The sequence below is a fragment of the Aricia agestis genome, chromosome 18, assembly GCF_905147365.1.
Source record: "Aricia agestis chromosome 18, ilAriAges1.1, whole genome shotgun sequence".
NCBI classification, from domain to species: Eukaryota; Metazoa; Arthropoda; class Insecta; order Lepidoptera; family Lycaenidae; genus Aricia; species Aricia agestis.
The window spans coordinates 5,955,982-5,974,621 of record NC_056423.1 but is presented as its reverse complement, the minus strand read 5'-3'; the positions used below and the strand labels follow the sequence as shown (position 1 = coordinate 5,974,621).

The 18,640-nt window shown below is 34.5% G+C and overlaps 1 protein-coding gene across 2 annotated transcripts in view; it reads right to left on the bottom strand.

Moving 5' to 3' along the window:
- Nucleotides 1-18,640, bottom strand: part of LOC121735767 (protein trachealess) — a 50,671-nt gene that overhangs the window by 16,751 nt on the left and 15,280 nt on the right. For both annotated transcript variants that reach the window (XM_042126688.1, XM_042126689.1), the window contains exons 2-3: nt 14,131-14,369; nt 182-258 (exon numbers count right to left, since the gene is read on the bottom strand). In XM_042126688.1, coding sequence (XP_041982622.1) covers nt 182-258; nt 14,131-14,369 — 316 coding nt within the window. The remainder of the gene's footprint in view (nt 1-181; nt 259-14,130; nt 14,370-18,640) is intronic.

The following is an 18,640-nucleotide window of genomic DNA, read 5'->3' as shown; positions in this document are numbered from 1 at the left end:
ACATATTAGCAGGTCTCACCTGCAATATGTGCGTGCCCTGGTGCTGCTCGAACAGCTCTGTCGCGGTCTGCCAGTCATACGAGCTCGAACTGGGTAGCCACACTACATAATATTGTGTCTGGATTGTGCATTAGATTGTTAGTCTTCTGTAAAACATTGTTCACATATTAGCAGGTCTCACCTGCAGTATGTGCGTGCCCTGGTGCTGCTCGAACAGCTCCATAGCCAGCCCCGCCGCCGTCCGCCTGCTTTGGGCACCTGGAACAAACAAATACATTGCTTTACAGACAACAGCTATAAGAGCTAAAGATTGTTTAAATTGCTGCTACTAAGGAAACACTCAATTTTTAAGTATATGAGTACCATTTATTTTTATTTTATCTCTTCCTTTTGTTTTTTACCCAGGGTATGTTGAAGACATTTGCAAGCTGGTCACGCCTCCGTGGTCTAGACACTGGTGGTATAGAGCGTTGCTCATGACTCGGAGGTCGTGGGTTCGATTCCCGCGTTGGAAACATGTTATTTCCAAGTTTGGTTAGGACAATGCAGGCTCATCACCTGATTGTCTGACAAGTACCTAAGTAAGATGATCCATGCGTCGGATGGGCATGTAAAAAGTCGGTCCTGCGCCCGATCTCTCACCGGTCGTGTCGGTCTTCTGTCCCACTGGGTTATGAGAGTAAAGGAATAGAGAGTGCTCTTGTATACTGCGCACACATTTGGGCACCATAAAAATTACTCCTGCGTAGCTGGCCTAGTTTCATGAAACCGGCCACCGACACCGAAACCACTGTGGGAGCTATTATAAGCAGGTCACGTAATATTAATTATTATAGTTGGTATTGTTACCTACTTCTTTTTGGGCACAATAGTTTGTATAGGCTTTTAGTCTATTGCTAACAAGGTAATTTTGTCGCTATGTTTTAGAAGACCAGTAATTTGATTTATTTATTTGCGACTTTTTCTTCATTATTTGAATCTCCACTAACAATGCTTGCTTAATCAAATCTCGTTATCAAATCAAAACTCTGATACAAGCTACACCTTATTAATTATAGTTCGTACCTTGCACAAATTATGACCAGCCACTGCACTAAGTTGTAACCTAAAGCAAGGACAGCTTTGATACAATAAATTGTGTGGATGTAGCAGACAGCGCGGACTGAGGCAGGAAACCCGACACCGAGATCGTATCCTACAGTAGCGCTTTGATATTTATAACTTAACTATATTTCTAGGTAATACTTTTTTAACGCTTCAACAAAGGATACACTTTTATTGCCGTAATAAAAAACGTTTTGCAATGTCATTTGCCTTGCAAGTTGCAGACATCAGTGACATTGTTTACAAATGCTTTGTTTTTAAAGTACCCACATTTTTTACATTTTATAGTAAATGTAGAATATTTTCATGACCTTCAATATTTATAAACCATGGTCTCTTCGCATGTGTGTAACGCAAACTATTGTCCATTTATAACTATTTAGCCTTAACTTCACTTGAAACTAGAAATTGATTCTTTGATTCAGTTAGTTTCATCCACAATAGCATTATAAATGGGAAAGTGAGTCTCTGTTTTTGTTCCTCTTCATATGTAAACCCCAGCGGTTTACACATGAAGAGGAAAAAACAGACAATTAGATTAGCTTTAGGTTTTATTTACTACGACAATCTAATTTGCAAACAAAACCCAGTATACACATTCAATTTAAACGGACTATGGTTCCATCTTTCAATACTCATAAAAAGCTTTATGCTCATCGAAAGTGCCGAAGGCCGCATTCGTGACGCTCGTGGGACAGACCGACGGACGGACAGACACGACCGTCACGTAATACACGTCCCACTTGTCAAACTCGCGCCCGCGCCCGGCGCCGACGAGTTTGACAGATGACGTTTTGTTTTTTTAAACTATGACTACTGAGTAACAAAGGAAAGGCGAATGCCCAAAAATGTATGGACCAAAAACGCGTAATCGATTGAAACCATTTATATGTGGCATAGTAGACTACTATTACTGTATCCCAAATACAATGTCCTTTTTGGATTAAACAATCACCGAGTACTTCAAAAACGATCGTAACTAATTAGTTACGATATAAGAAAAGTCAATTGACTTTTCTTATAGGAATCTATATTATGATATTCAGGGCGACGCGTTGCTACAAACGATAGTGTGGCGATTAGTACGTAGTAAAAACATTTTTAATACAGATGCAAACGGGTCACCTGATGGAAAGCAACTATACTGTCGCCCATGGACACTCGCAACATTAGAAGAGCTGCAAGTACGTTGCCGGCCTTTGAAGGTTTGCAGGTCGTATTGAAAATATAGTGACAGTAAACTGTCACTATATTTTCAATACTTTCAGAGTTTTACAGTGCGCAGCAGAAAGTTACGCAAAAAACGCACGGTGGAAGACTGCCACTCATCAAAGTGATGAGGATGGTTATTTTTTGCGTGGAGCGATAGCGAAAAGTTGCAGGTGGTATGATTCCGAACAATTTCTTAGAGCACTCCACGTGATACAACCGATAGAGGATGTAGAGTAAAGCCACTTGTGATTTACTTTATTCTTAAAATATATTATATTTTACATACGTTTTTAGAGTTCCGTACCCAAAGGGTAAAAAAACGGGACACTATTACTGAGACTTCGATGTCTGTCTGTCTCCAGGCTCTTACTCAAGAACCGCTTTAGCTAGACTTCTGAAATCTTCACAGATTGTGTATATCTGATGCCGCTGTAACAACAGATACTAAAAACTAAATAAAATTAAGATTCAAGGGAGGCTCCCATACAACAAACTTGATTTTTTGCCCTTTTTTGCTCCTAATCTATAATGGCTATATTATGTAGACACATGATTTTTTTACAAAATCCTCAATTATGTGTGTACTTTAATATTTAATCTCAAAATAAAAATAAAATAAACAGTTAAGGCTCCCATACAAAAAAACAATTTTTCTTTACTTTTGCTCTATAACGGTACGGAACCCTTCGTGCGCGAGTCCGACTCGCACTTGGCCGATTTTTTTTTCTATTTAATTGTACATTATTATCTATCAACATCGCTTTCACGAGAAAGATCACAAAAACAAAGGAAATAACTAGTTGATCCGAAGTAGATACCACACTGTGTATCTCAGATTTATTTTTTCAAATTATCGGTTTCGGTTATGGTTTAGAAAAAAATGAATTGCATATTTTCAATCTAGTATATATGCTCTACTTTGCTGTACATAAATTATTTTAATCGACTATGGGTTTTTTTTGGGCATAGTCCTTTTTTGGACATTTTTTATAATTTTTGTTCCTGTTCTTAGGCTCATGTTCATATTTTTTTCCTGAATTATTGTTTATGTTACCATTAAAAACTTAAAACTGTTTTGTTTTTGAACAAATCTGTCTAATGAACAAACGTTATTAATTTGAACTATGTAATAAGTATAAAATATATTAAAAACATAATAGTCTCCGAAAAAAAATTACGACGAAAATAACGATTGCAAATAGTAAAGTAGCCTATAGTGTACTGGGTCACAAATTCTGCGGTATTTGTATAATCTAAATAACGTTGTCATAACCGAAGGCCAGTAAGTTTACTCCTCAGTTCGAGTAAAACAAAACGACAGTTTGCGCTATGTCTCTATCCAAATGTAGAGACACCATGCAATTGCTTTTTGTAGGAATTTCAACATTTTATACAAGGTGTAATAAACAAAGCGATAATATTTTAGGGTATATCATATATGTCCCTTATATACAAGATGTTAATGTAAACACCGTTATCCTTGTAATGATGTTTACACTAACACACTGCAAAGAGTTTACTGTGAAAGTAGCAGGGCTGAAATATAGTTACTTAATTTTTTTATAGCGAATTGTTTGGGGAAATTTATGAAGTTTCTATATTATTATATATAACAGTAAATTTTTATTTCTATATGATAAAAATACATTTTTTTTAAACTATAATTATAAAGCTTTTTTCAATTTATGCCATCACCTAAATATTATGTAGCAGGTATATTTACATTTTCTATTTTACTATTTTATTACTAAAATGTTATGCCTTAAACGTTGGTCACCACTCACCAGTCACCACACTACCATACAGTGTCCAGGATGTTTTCCCTCAGTTTCTGAAAATCATTCTTGTATCCTTGTCATAAGGGTCCTATTAAAGGTAAAAAGACTCCGAACGTGTGTTCGGCGTCTTCAAAGCTCGGCTGCATAGTGGAATGAAATCGTTTATGCCGCTATCTGCCGCCAAAAGTGGCTATCTACCGACCGTGGAAACGTTCTATATTGAGCAACGTTTTGTTAGGTTAGGTTAGTTCATCCTTGTATACGTACTAATATTATAAATCCGAAAGTGTGTTTGTTTGTAGGTCTGTCTTTCTGTCTGTCCGTTCATGCCTAAACCACTGAACAAATTTTAACTCCGGTAAAGGACATGAAAAACTATTTATCCTGGAAAAATGTACGGTTTCTAAACGATAAACGGATTTTGGCGCAACGGAGTTGCGGGCGTCATCTAGTTCAGAATAACTAAGCATCTGAGAAATGGACTTGTAGGCAGATGGCCTACGTTATTTGGTCGTATTATGTCACATCAATTCTATGTTGGTAGGAAACTTTCACCTTACACCATAATCTGACCAAATTACGTTGGACTGCCAACTGCTTATGAATTTCTCTGATGGTACACAGTATGTCATGGAAACACAAAGATTTTGTGTAAAAGGCTTGTAGGTTGTAATATATTACTTTTGAATGCATGAAAAGATCGAACAAGAAATCGGCCAAAAACTAAATATTCTAATAAGACATTTCGTTAAAAGAAATTAATGACTAAGTTAAAGAGAAAGACAAATATCTTACTCGAAAAAATGCAAATAATTTATAACGTAGCGGTAGATCTTTATACCCTTAGGACCCTTTAAAACTTTGCATCAAGATCTTCTTATTAACACCTAGTAAAATAACTTATTTTTTCAAATCGTTTTGTCCCAACTCCCAAGACAGCGAAATTGCTAGCATAAGCCGCAACCCCAGGAACAAATTTTTATTGCAGCTAAGTCTCAGCATAATTTTCTCATTACGGCCTCAGAACTGACATTACAAGCTCGCTCGCCATTAAAAGTTAACTCCTATTAATATGGGGGAGGAATCACCCGAAAAATGGGGAAAAATGACGTGTCAAATGGTGAAAGATCGTATTTTGGGCTTAAAGGTATTGGCGGAAAAATTAAGATATTATGTCCGTAACTTCGAACGGAAATTCGTTCATCGCGTTTTTTATAATTAACTAGCTGTCCCGGTGAACTTCGTGTCACTTTAAACCTTCCCTGGACTTCTACGAATATTTTAAGACTAAAATTAGCCCAATCCGTTCAGCCGTTTTCGAGTTTTAGCGTTACTAACACATTTGAAAATCCATTTTTATATATAAGAAGATATAGATAATCAGGATAAAAAAGAAATCTATATTTTGGTCCTTTACTGGGATGCAAAATATCTCATCAAACATCAAAAAAATTTCAGCTTAGAAACGTAAAAAGTATCTCAAAAAACATTAAAATCAGTTCAGCTTAGCCGTTTGACCTACCTGTCAGCGATTACCTATCCCGGTTTACGTTTAAATGTGAAGTCTCAAATATACTATATTTTCACCAAAAGCGAACTATCGTATTAATAAGTAGGTGTAATACCAATACTGTTTGTACAGGCGGGGAAATAATTTTGCGGTATTTGTACAGCAGAGCCAACACTGACCGACACCCCGGCCCGGGGGGTGTTTTCACTAGACGAAATTAAATAAAACTCACTCTTAATATACGAGGGGGTGAGGAAAAGATGTATAAAATGTAGAAACTAAAAGTGTTATTGTTATGATGGTGCATTTGTGCCAAGTATTCCTATAAGTCTAGGTTATTATTATCTAGGCTTATAAATCTAGAAAGGTTATAGCCTTAGAGTCTAGACTTAGTTATTATTCTCTACTATGAGCATGAGAAAAACTTGTGGAATATTTTTTTCTACATAAAGAGTATTAGTCTTATGATTATAAAAAGAAACAAAAGAAAATATATTATTTGTATGGGAACGGTATACAGAGGAGGAACATAATATGGCAAAATTCAGCGTTCCTAAAAAAAATACGGAAAAGCTTATTGTTAAAAGTTTTCAAATTGTTAAATCTAGAACATCTTGAGGTACATAAAAGTCCTATCTTGGTCCAATTACCTAAGTCCTAGAATCTAACTCAGAACTTTTGAAATAACTAAAATAAGTCTCTTCTTCCTATCAAAGAATATCTTCAAAAGGTCAAGTTGGCTAATAAAGCTGACCCCAGGAATAATATTAGCTGATTGCCCTCGAGGTCTCGACCGGAACCGGCGGCGAAGGGCGGCGGAGGGGGGTGGGGGATCTAATGAAGAATTACCGCCCCTGTGGTCAAACTCAACGACCATCGATTGATCGCTAATATTGTTTTTTTTTGGAAGTTGGGGCATCGAATAAATAAAGGAGGTGTTAGAGAAAGTTTAACTTCCTTATATTTATGATTTATCTGAGCGAAGTAAATTATAATAATATGAGTGGACAACTAATATTATGATCTCTTTTAAAAAAACACTCAATATAATAGCAAATAACCATACAATCTCAAAGAACAATATGACGTAGGCACGAAAATAGGCTTGATGACTATTTTATTTTTCTTATTGGTAATTGAACGACCCTTAAAAAATAGAAACATCGCTAAAAGAATGACTCTGATAGCTTAAAAATTCACCAAGATATGACAATTCAAACATCTCATAAAATAACCTGCCCGAAACGCTCCATACAAAGTGCTACGAAAGACTGACGTCACTCTTTCGTAGTTTGTATGCATCGGGAGAGAACTTTGTTCGATAGGTATATTAAATATTGCGTTTACGAAAATGGTTTATAACAAAAGTTGCTTTTAATTGCATAAGTTATCGAATGCTATACAAATATTAAGAAATATAATTGAAAAAAAAATCGACTTGATTATCCAACTTTGAAGGCGCATAACAAAAAAAATACAAATGCTATCGAGCTGAAATTTTGGGAACACTTATTTTTTACCGTGATTTCTTTATTTTATTAACAAAATTAGCTAATTTTTGATCTTGTCATCATCCCTATTGACCCATAATTATTACCAATTTATACGTCCACCTATGTAATAAACTAATAAACAACAGATACAATCAAGCGAGAATGGGTCCAGTCAACAAAAATCCCTGATTGCAATAATGAATTGTAACTTGTCAATTACTGCTGATAACCCTTCAGGCGGCTTCCGGGGCCCATCCGACCCCACGCTCGATATAAAAATACCCCGGAAAATGTGAATTCAGACCACGTGCCGGCAGTATAGGGGCAGACAGAGGATTGAAAATAAGCGATAGTTTATATGTATGATGTATGTAATGAAACTGAGGGCATCGATTTAATAATGATTTAACATTGAACCCACAGACATATTTTAATAATTACTTAACTTTAATTAAATGTATGAAGAAAAATTATGGAAGAAAAGAAGCATTGAAATATCTTACAACGAAAGAGTAACTCAGACAAAAAAAAATGTCTGAGTGTTGTTTTACTTTGATGGACTTTTAGTTGATTTCGATATATTTTTATGCATATGTTTAAAATCTTTATTAAAATAAAGTAAGTATAACGTTTTTATGATTGCAGCCATTATAAATACTATGACATAGATAAAGTACAAAATAACTGCGCTGTAATTCACTTACATGAGAATAGAGTAAATATATAGTGTGCAATGTCAAAACTCAAAGAATCTCGATTTATTTGTGTAGTACCCGCATATAGTTCTAGTTTTCTATTATTATTAGTGTTGGAGCTACTAGCATAAGCTTATGGATGACTAAATTAGATACAGAATATGTATGGAGCTTATCATAACTTTTGATAACTTAAACTGTCATTAACTACTGGGGCCGTCACGTCACGTAATTTTCAATAGAAATATAAATTATATAATGTGAATATTAATATGGATAGGAATGACACCATAGTGTCATTCAATGGATGATCTTCTACGATCGCGGGATGTTGGAATTTTCCTCAAACAAACCGCTTTACTAGTGCGATGTCTGTAGCATTGACTGATTGGTCAATGGTCATCAATGACTTATGTAGATGAGATTCTGATTAGAAAACCTGCGTATGATTAGAATGCTGAGACCGATACCTTATAATTGGACGCTGTTAAGCACTCATGTACTTATCCCACTAAAAATTACTTTTTAGTAGGATAAGTATAGTTATGAATGCAGTTATGTTCTTTAGATCAATTAGAAGAACACTGCATTCAAAATTCAACAAAAAATGGTGGGTTAGTACATAAATGCTTAGCGGCGACCAAATATAGATTACAAGAGATTATAGAAAGATAGAAAACTGTAATGGCAAAATAAAAATGGAATTCACCGATTTGCTGACAACCAAATAAATTGACACAATTCATGAAATTTTCTTTTAAAAAAGATTGTGGAAATTAATGAAGTTAAGACTTAAGATAGTTAATGAAATTAATAAAAACTAAATATTAAAAATATTACTGCTTATAATAACTTTCAAAGTCTCCTATTTTACAATTCAACCAAGTACCTTGTCTTAGAATGTAGTTGAACTTCGCATTAAGCTCAGAAGGGTTAAGTATTATTACGAAGGGGAAAGAAGGAGTTATCAAGGCTTAAGGAGTTCCTCAGATAATCACAGATGTGATCTTTAATTAACTATCTTTGGAAAGTAATAGATAGATTAGATCTTTTCTCCAGTTGGATATAGAGAATAATTATAATCAGGTAGAGAGAGTTTCATTTCTTTTAGTATTACTGTTTGTCTCGTTTTCAGTAGTTACAGAAATATTTTTTGTAGTTAAGAAAATTATTAGAAATCTACTGATATGAAAGTGTCCACGCTGTAAGTAATATACACCAATAGAATTCAGATGTTACTAAAAATTTAGTAGTAAAAATTAACCCCTTAAAAAACTATAAAATAAAAAAAAATATTTATGGGGTAAGTTTGAAAATTTTCTGGAAACATTTTCGTATTTTTTTAATATTTTATTTTCATATTTATTATTATTGAAAGTGTCCAAACTACACCATCTTCACGTGGAACCGTCTGTAATATCGGTGTTGCCAGCGCGCGACGGTTTCCCTTATTTATCGTTATTTTTCTATTTCGTTGGCAGATGTGCCTGTGATTTACGGTGGCCGGTATTACGAGGAGTTATGGCCGCTTGTTTTGTTATTGACATACTATACAAATATAATATTATATGTTATGAATTAAATAAATATGTTTCATAATTTCCAAAGATCACCAAAATTAGTAAGTTATTGGTAAAATGTTTTACGTGTTAAAAGTTTACGTCTTTTATCTCTAATGATATTTTTTTGTTTTTTTTTTTTTTTTTTTTTTATTTAAATATTACCGTAGTCTTTTATTTATCAAATTTCATATGTCGCAGTGTACATTAGTAATTAAACATAAACATACTTAGATACCGTAATTTTTTATTTTGTACTTCCATGGCTCTATTATTACGTATGTTTGTACGTACGTATGTTACGTAGGTATGTTTTTGAAAATTTGATCATCTACTCTGCAAGGGTGGAGAGCAATAATATGATCATTTTCCACTTCAGTCTTCATAAAAAATGATAATCACATCCAGGGTTAACCCTGAAATCTTCGCGGGTACCCCATAAAATATTTAAGCAAGGAACAGGTTACCCCCGCGATAAATCAGGCGAACCAATATGGGGAACAAACATGTGTTTACGCCCAAGTTAATTTGGCGATATCTCCGTGTGTGATGATATATTGTGGCAATGTGGCTTTTGATTTGTACGCCATGGGGAATTTAAAACCGCCATTTTTGTAATTTGCCAGTTGGGATTGGACTTCATCATCATCATTCTTTGTTCAATTCTCTGGCTAAAAATAGCTTTTTAAGAATTTACATTTTATCCTTGAGAATTATAGAGAAGATTTTCTTGTGATTTCGTTTTTAGAGAAATTGATGACAATCACACATTAGACATACACAAATACATCCAAAAATAGCGTTTCTAATATCGAATGGCTCCAAAAGAGCGAAGAAACAATATTTTAAATCAAGAAAACTTTAAATTAAAAAAAAAAGAGATTTTAAAGTAACAATAACTCATTAATAGACAGCTAGTGCACAAAACTAACCCTCACGCCCATATTTAAAACCACCGGCCGAGTAATTAAATGAAAACCCGCGATCAGCGACCCGCGTCACGTCGCGCAAATAAGCGAGCTAACAAGCGGTGTGTATTGCGCTGATTGTTAATTGATTACATTAAAAATTTCCTCCCAATTGTTGGGGTATTCTAATGCGGTGTCTCTTACAGATTAGTACTATTATTACTTGGAAAGAAAATATTTACGTAGGAAGAAACACCAGCTCGAGCTTTCGTTTGGTGTCGGAATATTTTTGAATTTTTTTGTTGAAATTCTTAATAATTCCGCCATCGACGATATTTTAGGGTTAAGTTTACTTTTTAACGACGATAGGTAATTTTAATAATATTAAATAACTTAATAGTTGAACATCAAAAAGAAAATATAATATTTTGAAATGAATTCCGAGTAAACCTAAAAACTTTAGCTTAAAAATTATAGTTGCTGCCAAAACAGAACCAAATAAAAAAACAAACTGTGTTTTGATAAATCATAACAATTGCAGACGTAATACTGTGGGATCTACATCGATATTGTAAAATTTTATGGATGCCATTTTAAAAATGTTCGTATAGTTTATTGAGTACGTGAGGAATATGCCAACACGCCCCGAGACCACCCCCTAAACGCCTGTTGTTTATTGACGAATATTTTCATAATATCGCCAAATACCAATTTTAATAAAATATTCCATAGTTATTGGTATTTTTGGTACCTAGATAACTTGGATTTTTTTTCTTTTTCAAGTTTGAAAGCATGTAGGCTTGCATTCTTTAATTTCTTTAAAAATGAGATATCAATTAATGCATTTTGGATTTGAAATTATCGACAGAGAAATTGACGTTCGTTAAGTTACTCGTATTGCATTAACTTAATAATAATTGTTATCTTGTCCTTAAGTTTAAAAAAAATCGGCCAAGTGAGAGTCGGACACGAAGGGTTCCATACCGATAAGTACAGAGCAAAAATAGGCTAAAAATTGTGTTTTTTGTATGGGATTTCCCCCCCCCCCCCCCCCCCCCCCTTCATTCAAAGAAAATTTCAGAAGTCTAGCTATAGCGGTTCTTGAGATACAGCCTGGAGACAGACAGACGGACAGACAACGAAGTCTTAGTAATAGGGCCCCTTTTTTACCCTTTGGGTACGGAACCCTAAAAATAAATATCATAATAAAAGTATCTTATAAAACTTTAAATCAGCCGATAAATTATCAGTTTCTAATATTTCAACACTTAATTTTTTTACACGGAAAAATAATGCTAGTTGAGCTAGAGACAGACTCCCAGCCACATGGTGGACAAGTATGACCACTAGCTGAAAATAAATTGACTAAATCGACCCAACATAGAATTTCTTGGCACAAATGTACTAACGTCGTACATGTGTGCCAAACCTACATGAAGTGGGAAAGAACTAAAAAGAAGAAGACACAAAAAATGTTGTTCTTTTTCCAAAAACTTTACCTCCAAAGTCCCACGTACACTCTACACCTTACAGTAAAAAACCCCAATATTGACAGTAGGGTGAAATGAAGTTAAAATGACAGTGGCGTGCGTAGTGATTCGCTCGGCGGTCGCATTAACCGAATTAGGGGCTCAAATTGGATTTGTCGGAGCCCTACTACTTGTTACGAATTTGAGGACCTTAAAAAGCTGCACATGTCGCATTATGACGAATGTGAATTTATTTTATTGTGGTTAAAATGAGCCTATGTTGTACTCGTCAGCATAGATGCTATTTCGTTTTGTCTTTAGATAGATGCCATTTTGTTTTGTCGTTATATTAAGGTAAATTATTATGTCTATCTTAATTATGTACAAACAATGTTTTGTAACACTCTTAATATGTTATGTTTTTGCTTTAAATAAGAAATAAATTAGGGATTATTTTTTTATTATTAAAAAGTAGTATATTATTAAGTATATTATTAAAAAGTAGGGTTAAAATTTCAACCTAATTTTAAAGTAACATGAAAAATCCACTTGTACTAATAATTTAGTAGAAGTTGATCGTATAGTTCCAAACATAATTATATAATTGTGGGCTTTTTCTCTGGCTGTGGTTCTTAGTATTCATGAAAGAGGGAGCATTAATATATATTGACATAGGTACGATTAGCCATGCCTTAGGCCGTTGCTTAGATTGATATAAGCGGACCTAAGCCTATTTTTTACCCAAGTACTGACAATCTAATTTTTTACAAAAATCTTGGCACTTTTTTCCATTGACTCACACATTGAGTCACAATATAAAAATACACATGTCACGTTCTCCCAAACAAATCTGTCGCATATAGGTAATTTGTGTCCCCGTCTGTTTGTTCGTCTGTCTGATTTACCCCAAGCCAAGTGTTAAAAAAAATAGAATGTGGCTTTCGAGTGCGTTTCCCTGATTTATTTATGAAGGGTGCGCAACACAAGTTCTTCGAAAAGTTGTGTTATCATTATGAGAGGCAACAGTTTTAAGAAATATAGACGAATAAGAAATGCAAAATAGAAAAATATTAAAAACTATATTATATCCACAGCCGAATATAATTATAACCTCATCCTTTTTGGAAGACGGTTAAAAAGCAAATCGCGCAATCTTTGGTATATTCTTATTTCTTACCATTGAGGAATTAAATTCTTACTAATAATATGTACTTACTTATTATAATTGCGGAAGTGTATGTATGTCTGCAGTCTGTATCTTTTACCTTTTCGCTTAAGCTTAAACTACCCAACAGTTTTTTAAAGAGTTAGTATGCAGATTAAGTACATTGAGCTCCGAAAAATTATTGATTTTCCGGAAATATGTTCAAAGCAGTCGTGGTCCGAAAACATCATTGAGAGATCGACCTAGCGGATTTTTAAAATGTTGTATATTTATCGAGTTATTGAGAAAAAACTAATTTAGCGATGAATCCGCGTCGTTCTTTTTCACCTGGCATATGAAAGACAGGCGTGAGTGTGAAGAGAGAAGGACGATGTTTGATTTTTGAGGTTAGTCGCCCTCTTAAATAAAACACGAAGATTGTCTTAGTCCAAAAGTTAGAACCTGTCATTAACATCTTAAAGCTAAACATAACCTACTCTATAATTGCATAAGCTTGATTTGGTCTAAACATTGGAACCTATCATTAATTTTCATACCTTAAATCAACACATAAACTATTTAATAATTGCACAATAAACACATTCCCTCAATAATAAAATTGTTTCACTGTAACCGGGTTAGAGTGACGGAGGGAAATTTGATTTGTGTCCCTCCTCTCTTGTTTGAACCACTTGGTGTTTAGCATACCAGAGGGGACAGTATGTCTCTTTACAAATTGTTGGTTCTTGTTCATATTTGCAGTACATTTCGGCTAAATTCAGATGCATTTCCTGGTCTATGAATAAAGATTGGTTGAGACCAGCATTTATTATGTTTTATTTATTTTTCGGATATACGTGGCAAAATAGTTTTTTTTTTGCAAAAGTGACAAAACAAATAAAATCCTAATTAAACCTAGAAATTCTATTCTAGGTGCTTCTAAAATGAAGAGGAATTTTTCTTTTGTTTTGCAGGTACTTTGATTTATTTATTTTCATTGCCTTTACATGCATATAATAATTATTATTATCATCAACTTAAAATAGAGAAGATTGTTATTATTCGTTATTCAATAGAATTAAATTAACGTTTCAATAATTCAAAGTTATAGTTCCAATCTGATTGGATATAATATTTCGAGTGGAAAAAGTGAAGTGACTCGTGTCAATTCGAAAATTTCAAAAAGAGAATGTTTTTTTACCATCAAAACTACAGTGACGTTACGTAGGTACTTGGAACACAAAAATTAAACACTAACCTTTTAAAGTCTTGCTAGTGGGCGGGGAGTCCCGGCTCCAGGGGGGATCCCCGTGCCCGGAGAAGTCCCGGAGTTTGAGGTAGCTGATGGTCAGTCTGATGATGGAGGCCTTGTCCAGCTGGCTGGTGATGGCGGCCGGGAGAGGCAGCATCTTCGCCAGCTCGTAGAACTCGTAGTTCTCTTTCCCGCGGCGGGAACGAGCCGCGTCACGGGATTTCTCTTTTCGGAGCTCGAGAATGCTGTGGAGAAAAGTAGAGGTTAGATTTTCTTTCTCTACGAATGATTAATTGTTAAAATATAAATTGGTCGCTGTTAAGCATTAGTGTCCTAACCCACAATTTTTTTTTTGTTAATTAGTTTTGAATGCAGTCCTGTTCTTACTCATCTAAAAAACGTAAGACGCATAGAATATAAATCAATAATTAAGTTTACGTATTTTTTTGTGGGTTAGTACATAGTACACGATTGCTTATCAGCGTCCATTACATTTGTCATACAAAAATAGGTTTTTCCTGGTTTTTCAAATTCAAGGTTGAATAGTTTTATTTTTACGCCATTCCTGTGTCCCAAAACTATAGTTTTTTGGTTGAAAATTACATCTATTTTCGTATCATACTAGCGACCCGCCCCGGCTTCGCACTGGTATAATTTATAAAATATATAGCCTATGACACTGCAAAAATGATTAAAATCGATTCAATAGTTTCGATTACGTTTCTATTGCAATACTTTAACAAACGCTCGACTTTAACAAAAGATAGAGATATAAAATTAATAATTACTTGAATTGAAATTTTTATCCATAATATTTTAGCTGCTACATTTTGTATTTTAATTTCATAATATTTTCCATCTTCATGTTTGAGCGATGTTCCGTGCGAGTGGGCGTGTCCGGGGCCCGCCCCGAGGGCGGAGTCATCCGCTAATGACTCTCATTATCCCGTTATTAGTGTGACGCCTTTTTGCATGTGTGAGTTAACTTTGTTTTTATTTGCATGTGTGGGTATAGTCTATGTGCGAGTTTATTACGTACTAGTTGACGCCCGCAACTCCGTTGCACCAAAACTCGTTTATCGAGCGGGAACCGTACATTTTTCGGGAATAAAGTACCCTATGTCCTTTCTCGGGACTCAAACTATTTGCGTACCAAATTTCAGCAAAGTCGGTTCAGCGGTTTGACCGTGAAGAGGTAACAGACAGACAGACAGACACACTTTCGCATTTGGGGTGAAGTCAAACGAAAATAATTTTGTGAGTCGTGACTCGTGAGTCGCAAATTTCGGTCGCGTAAATATCTTTTCATACAAATCATGAGTCACAAAATTATGCTCGTGTGAATCAATCAGGACTTTTGTATGAAACTGAATGCAGCAGAATTTCTGCCAGCCGAAATTCTACGATCACAACTCACAAATTACGCGCGTTTGGCTTCACCTTCATAATATTAGTATAGATCAACACCTTTTTAGAGTTCCGTATTCAAAGGGTAAAAGCGAACTATTGATTAGCAAGACTTTGTCTGTTCGTCTGTCTACCTTCAAGGTGTATCTCAAACCCGCGATAAATAGACATTTGAAATTTTCAAAAATCATGTATTTTTGGTTATTGCTATAGTATCTAACAAAATATACGACAAAATACAAATCAAATAAATATTAAAAGGGGGTTCTAAAAAGAAAACTATTTTTTCTCTATGTTTTGCTTTGTGCGAACTCGCACTTTACCGATTTTTTTATTTGTATGTGTGGGTCCATATACGAACTGACTTATGGCCCGGGTGCTATGTTTGCTATGACTATATTAGTAAATTTTATTATCTACCTACAGTTAACTGTATACTGTTATGTGCTAATATTTGCTTTTGTTTTAATAAAATATTTTATTTTTATAACTGTTTATTCTTTACTTACTTTACAATTTTTTTTGCTCAGACAGGATATTTATGCCAATGTCAAAATCCTAAGAAACTTTAATGAATATGTCTCAAATATTTAGAATGAATAGTTTTTCTGCTAGCTTCTTCTTAAGGCCTTCTAGTTGCATACTAAGGTACTCTTGCAATACTACGAGTAAACTACTCTTGCAATACCTAAATATATACGTTATAGGTACCTAGTCTACAAACAAATTGTAAGGGCTTCTTTTGAAGCAACATATCATAATATTATGAATAATGAACCACCAAAATTCCTAATAGGATAAACCGATTTTGATCTGTCTGTTTGAAAGCTGATGAGATTCTAATTACAATTTTGAATTTAGGAAGCATGAAAAGACACACATTCATATAAATTGAATTCCTATTTCACCTTTTAATCACTTGTATTCATTATTCAAGCCTATTTCACCTAGAAAGTACAAAAACAAGTAAAAAGGTCCCAATAATTACGTCAAATAAACCCGGCTACTTTATAGCCAGGAGTGCTCAACCGGAGGTGCGGAGTAAGCGATCCCGTGATGGGTTACTTTACGATCCACCATTACACCTCCCGGAGGACCGCACTTTATTGTCACCTGAGTAAGGTCAATCCAAAATGGCGGCATTGTCATATTCGTGATCGTAAACGTCGACAATATTTACAGTTTCGTTTTTTAATCTTTGTAATGTATACGTGGAATATTTTTTGATGTGGCTGTATTGTACTTATAATATCTAAGAGAATTTATATGTGTTTTGTTTTTAGTTTAGATATAAATTCTCTTAGATATTGTGTGCAAAATTTATGATAGTCTATGCTTTTTTGCCTTAAATTGCTAAAACAAAACACATAAACTTTTCCAAATTTTATAAAAAGTAAGTTTTTTAATTTGTACAACACACCAAATATTTTAAAAATGTCGGTAGTAGGTATAAGGACGTACCAACGAACAGTATAACATAAACATCCAAAACGTTTTAAAACGGACGCTTCAAACAAACATATCTTAAACTACCGTTTAGGGACTAATAATTCTTGAAAAAAATAAAAGAAAATCCTTTGGCGGATAAAATCAAATTTCCCGATAACCGGTTTCGGTATAAAACAAGCGGGTTGATCCTGATTTAATGTTCCTCGAGGGTCAGTTGACCGGCATTAAATTGTTTAAAATAACTTTACAGTGACCGAGGGTTGCACGCCCCTGGCTATTACTTAATATCTCGCTTGCATGGGCAGCGTTTGTGATGTTTAAGGTTTAGGAAAATCTGATAAATATTATTATTTATACTTCCTTTGAATTACTTTTTACTTTTTTAAGAATAGAAAAACTTTATCTATATTCCGGACTCCGGATCCGAAGTATATTTTTATTCTGCAAAGCTTAAAAATAGAACAACTGTTCACCACGTATTTTTGTAGATATCATTAATTCCTTCATATTCATATCCTCCCAACAGTTTTCCTTTTGAAAGTACTACTACAATTTTTTTTTGTCCCGGTGTTTGTTGTCTCTCTCCAAAACGACTGTGATTATCATGTATATTTGAGAATTAGCCAAAAATCCAAAATCACGCCTATCGATATTGCTCATGATCGTCATCATCATCAGCAATAACATCTTGTTGCTGCATATTCAATAATGAAAAAGCAACGGATCTGGATCAGATCGTAGTTATACTAGAACAAAAACGTAATGTAGATAATAATCATTAACAATAATAAGCAATTATTTTTTTTTTATTCATGAATTACAAAGTTACGGTTTATATCAGGAATAGAATATTCCTTTCTCTCTCTTATTTCGTATTCGGCCATCCAATCACTCAGGAAACCACACGGAGGCAATACCTGACTAATGCACTGACCATAAATACTACTTCTCCTAAGACCATTCCAATGTTTTCTCTCCGTCCAATTTTTATGACGAACCTCCCTTTAGTCTTAAGTGTCCTCGTACGTGTCGTACACCTGGGAATCGAACCCGCTACGCCTTGACCCTCGAAAACTACTGCCATTCCAATATGAACCCTAAAACCCTCGCGCGACGGTCGATTGTACCACAGCACACGAAACGGTCAGCGTTGATTGGGTCCTCCTCGAACGAAAAAGAACTTAAACGGCGTAGAAAAAAATAAAACAAAATAAGCCTTACATCTTTATCTTAAGGGGCAAAGAGAACTCGTAAATTGAAATAGTATGAAATCGAAGCCGAATCGTAAAAAGTCCGAAATGCAACCGTGACGGTAGCTAGTGCTAATGCGGGCCGGACAAATTGAGTTTTGCCCGGGTGAGAATTAGTCCTCCCCGGGGAATCCCGCGACAGACATGACGGGACAACTACCAATTACATTTACATCGCATTTGGTACATATATTTGCCACGTGACAGTATGGAATTATGAGTAATTATTTTATGACACATCAGTAGTTAGAGAAAATTAGGTAAATCACATTACCAATGTAATGAAAATCTCGAAGAATTTGACAGAGGTACTCTACCAGAATTTTGCTACAAGAATCAAGATTAAAATAAGTCATTTTTGAGCTAGAAAGAAAGAAAACTTCAAATTCTTGCGTAGTTGACATTATTAT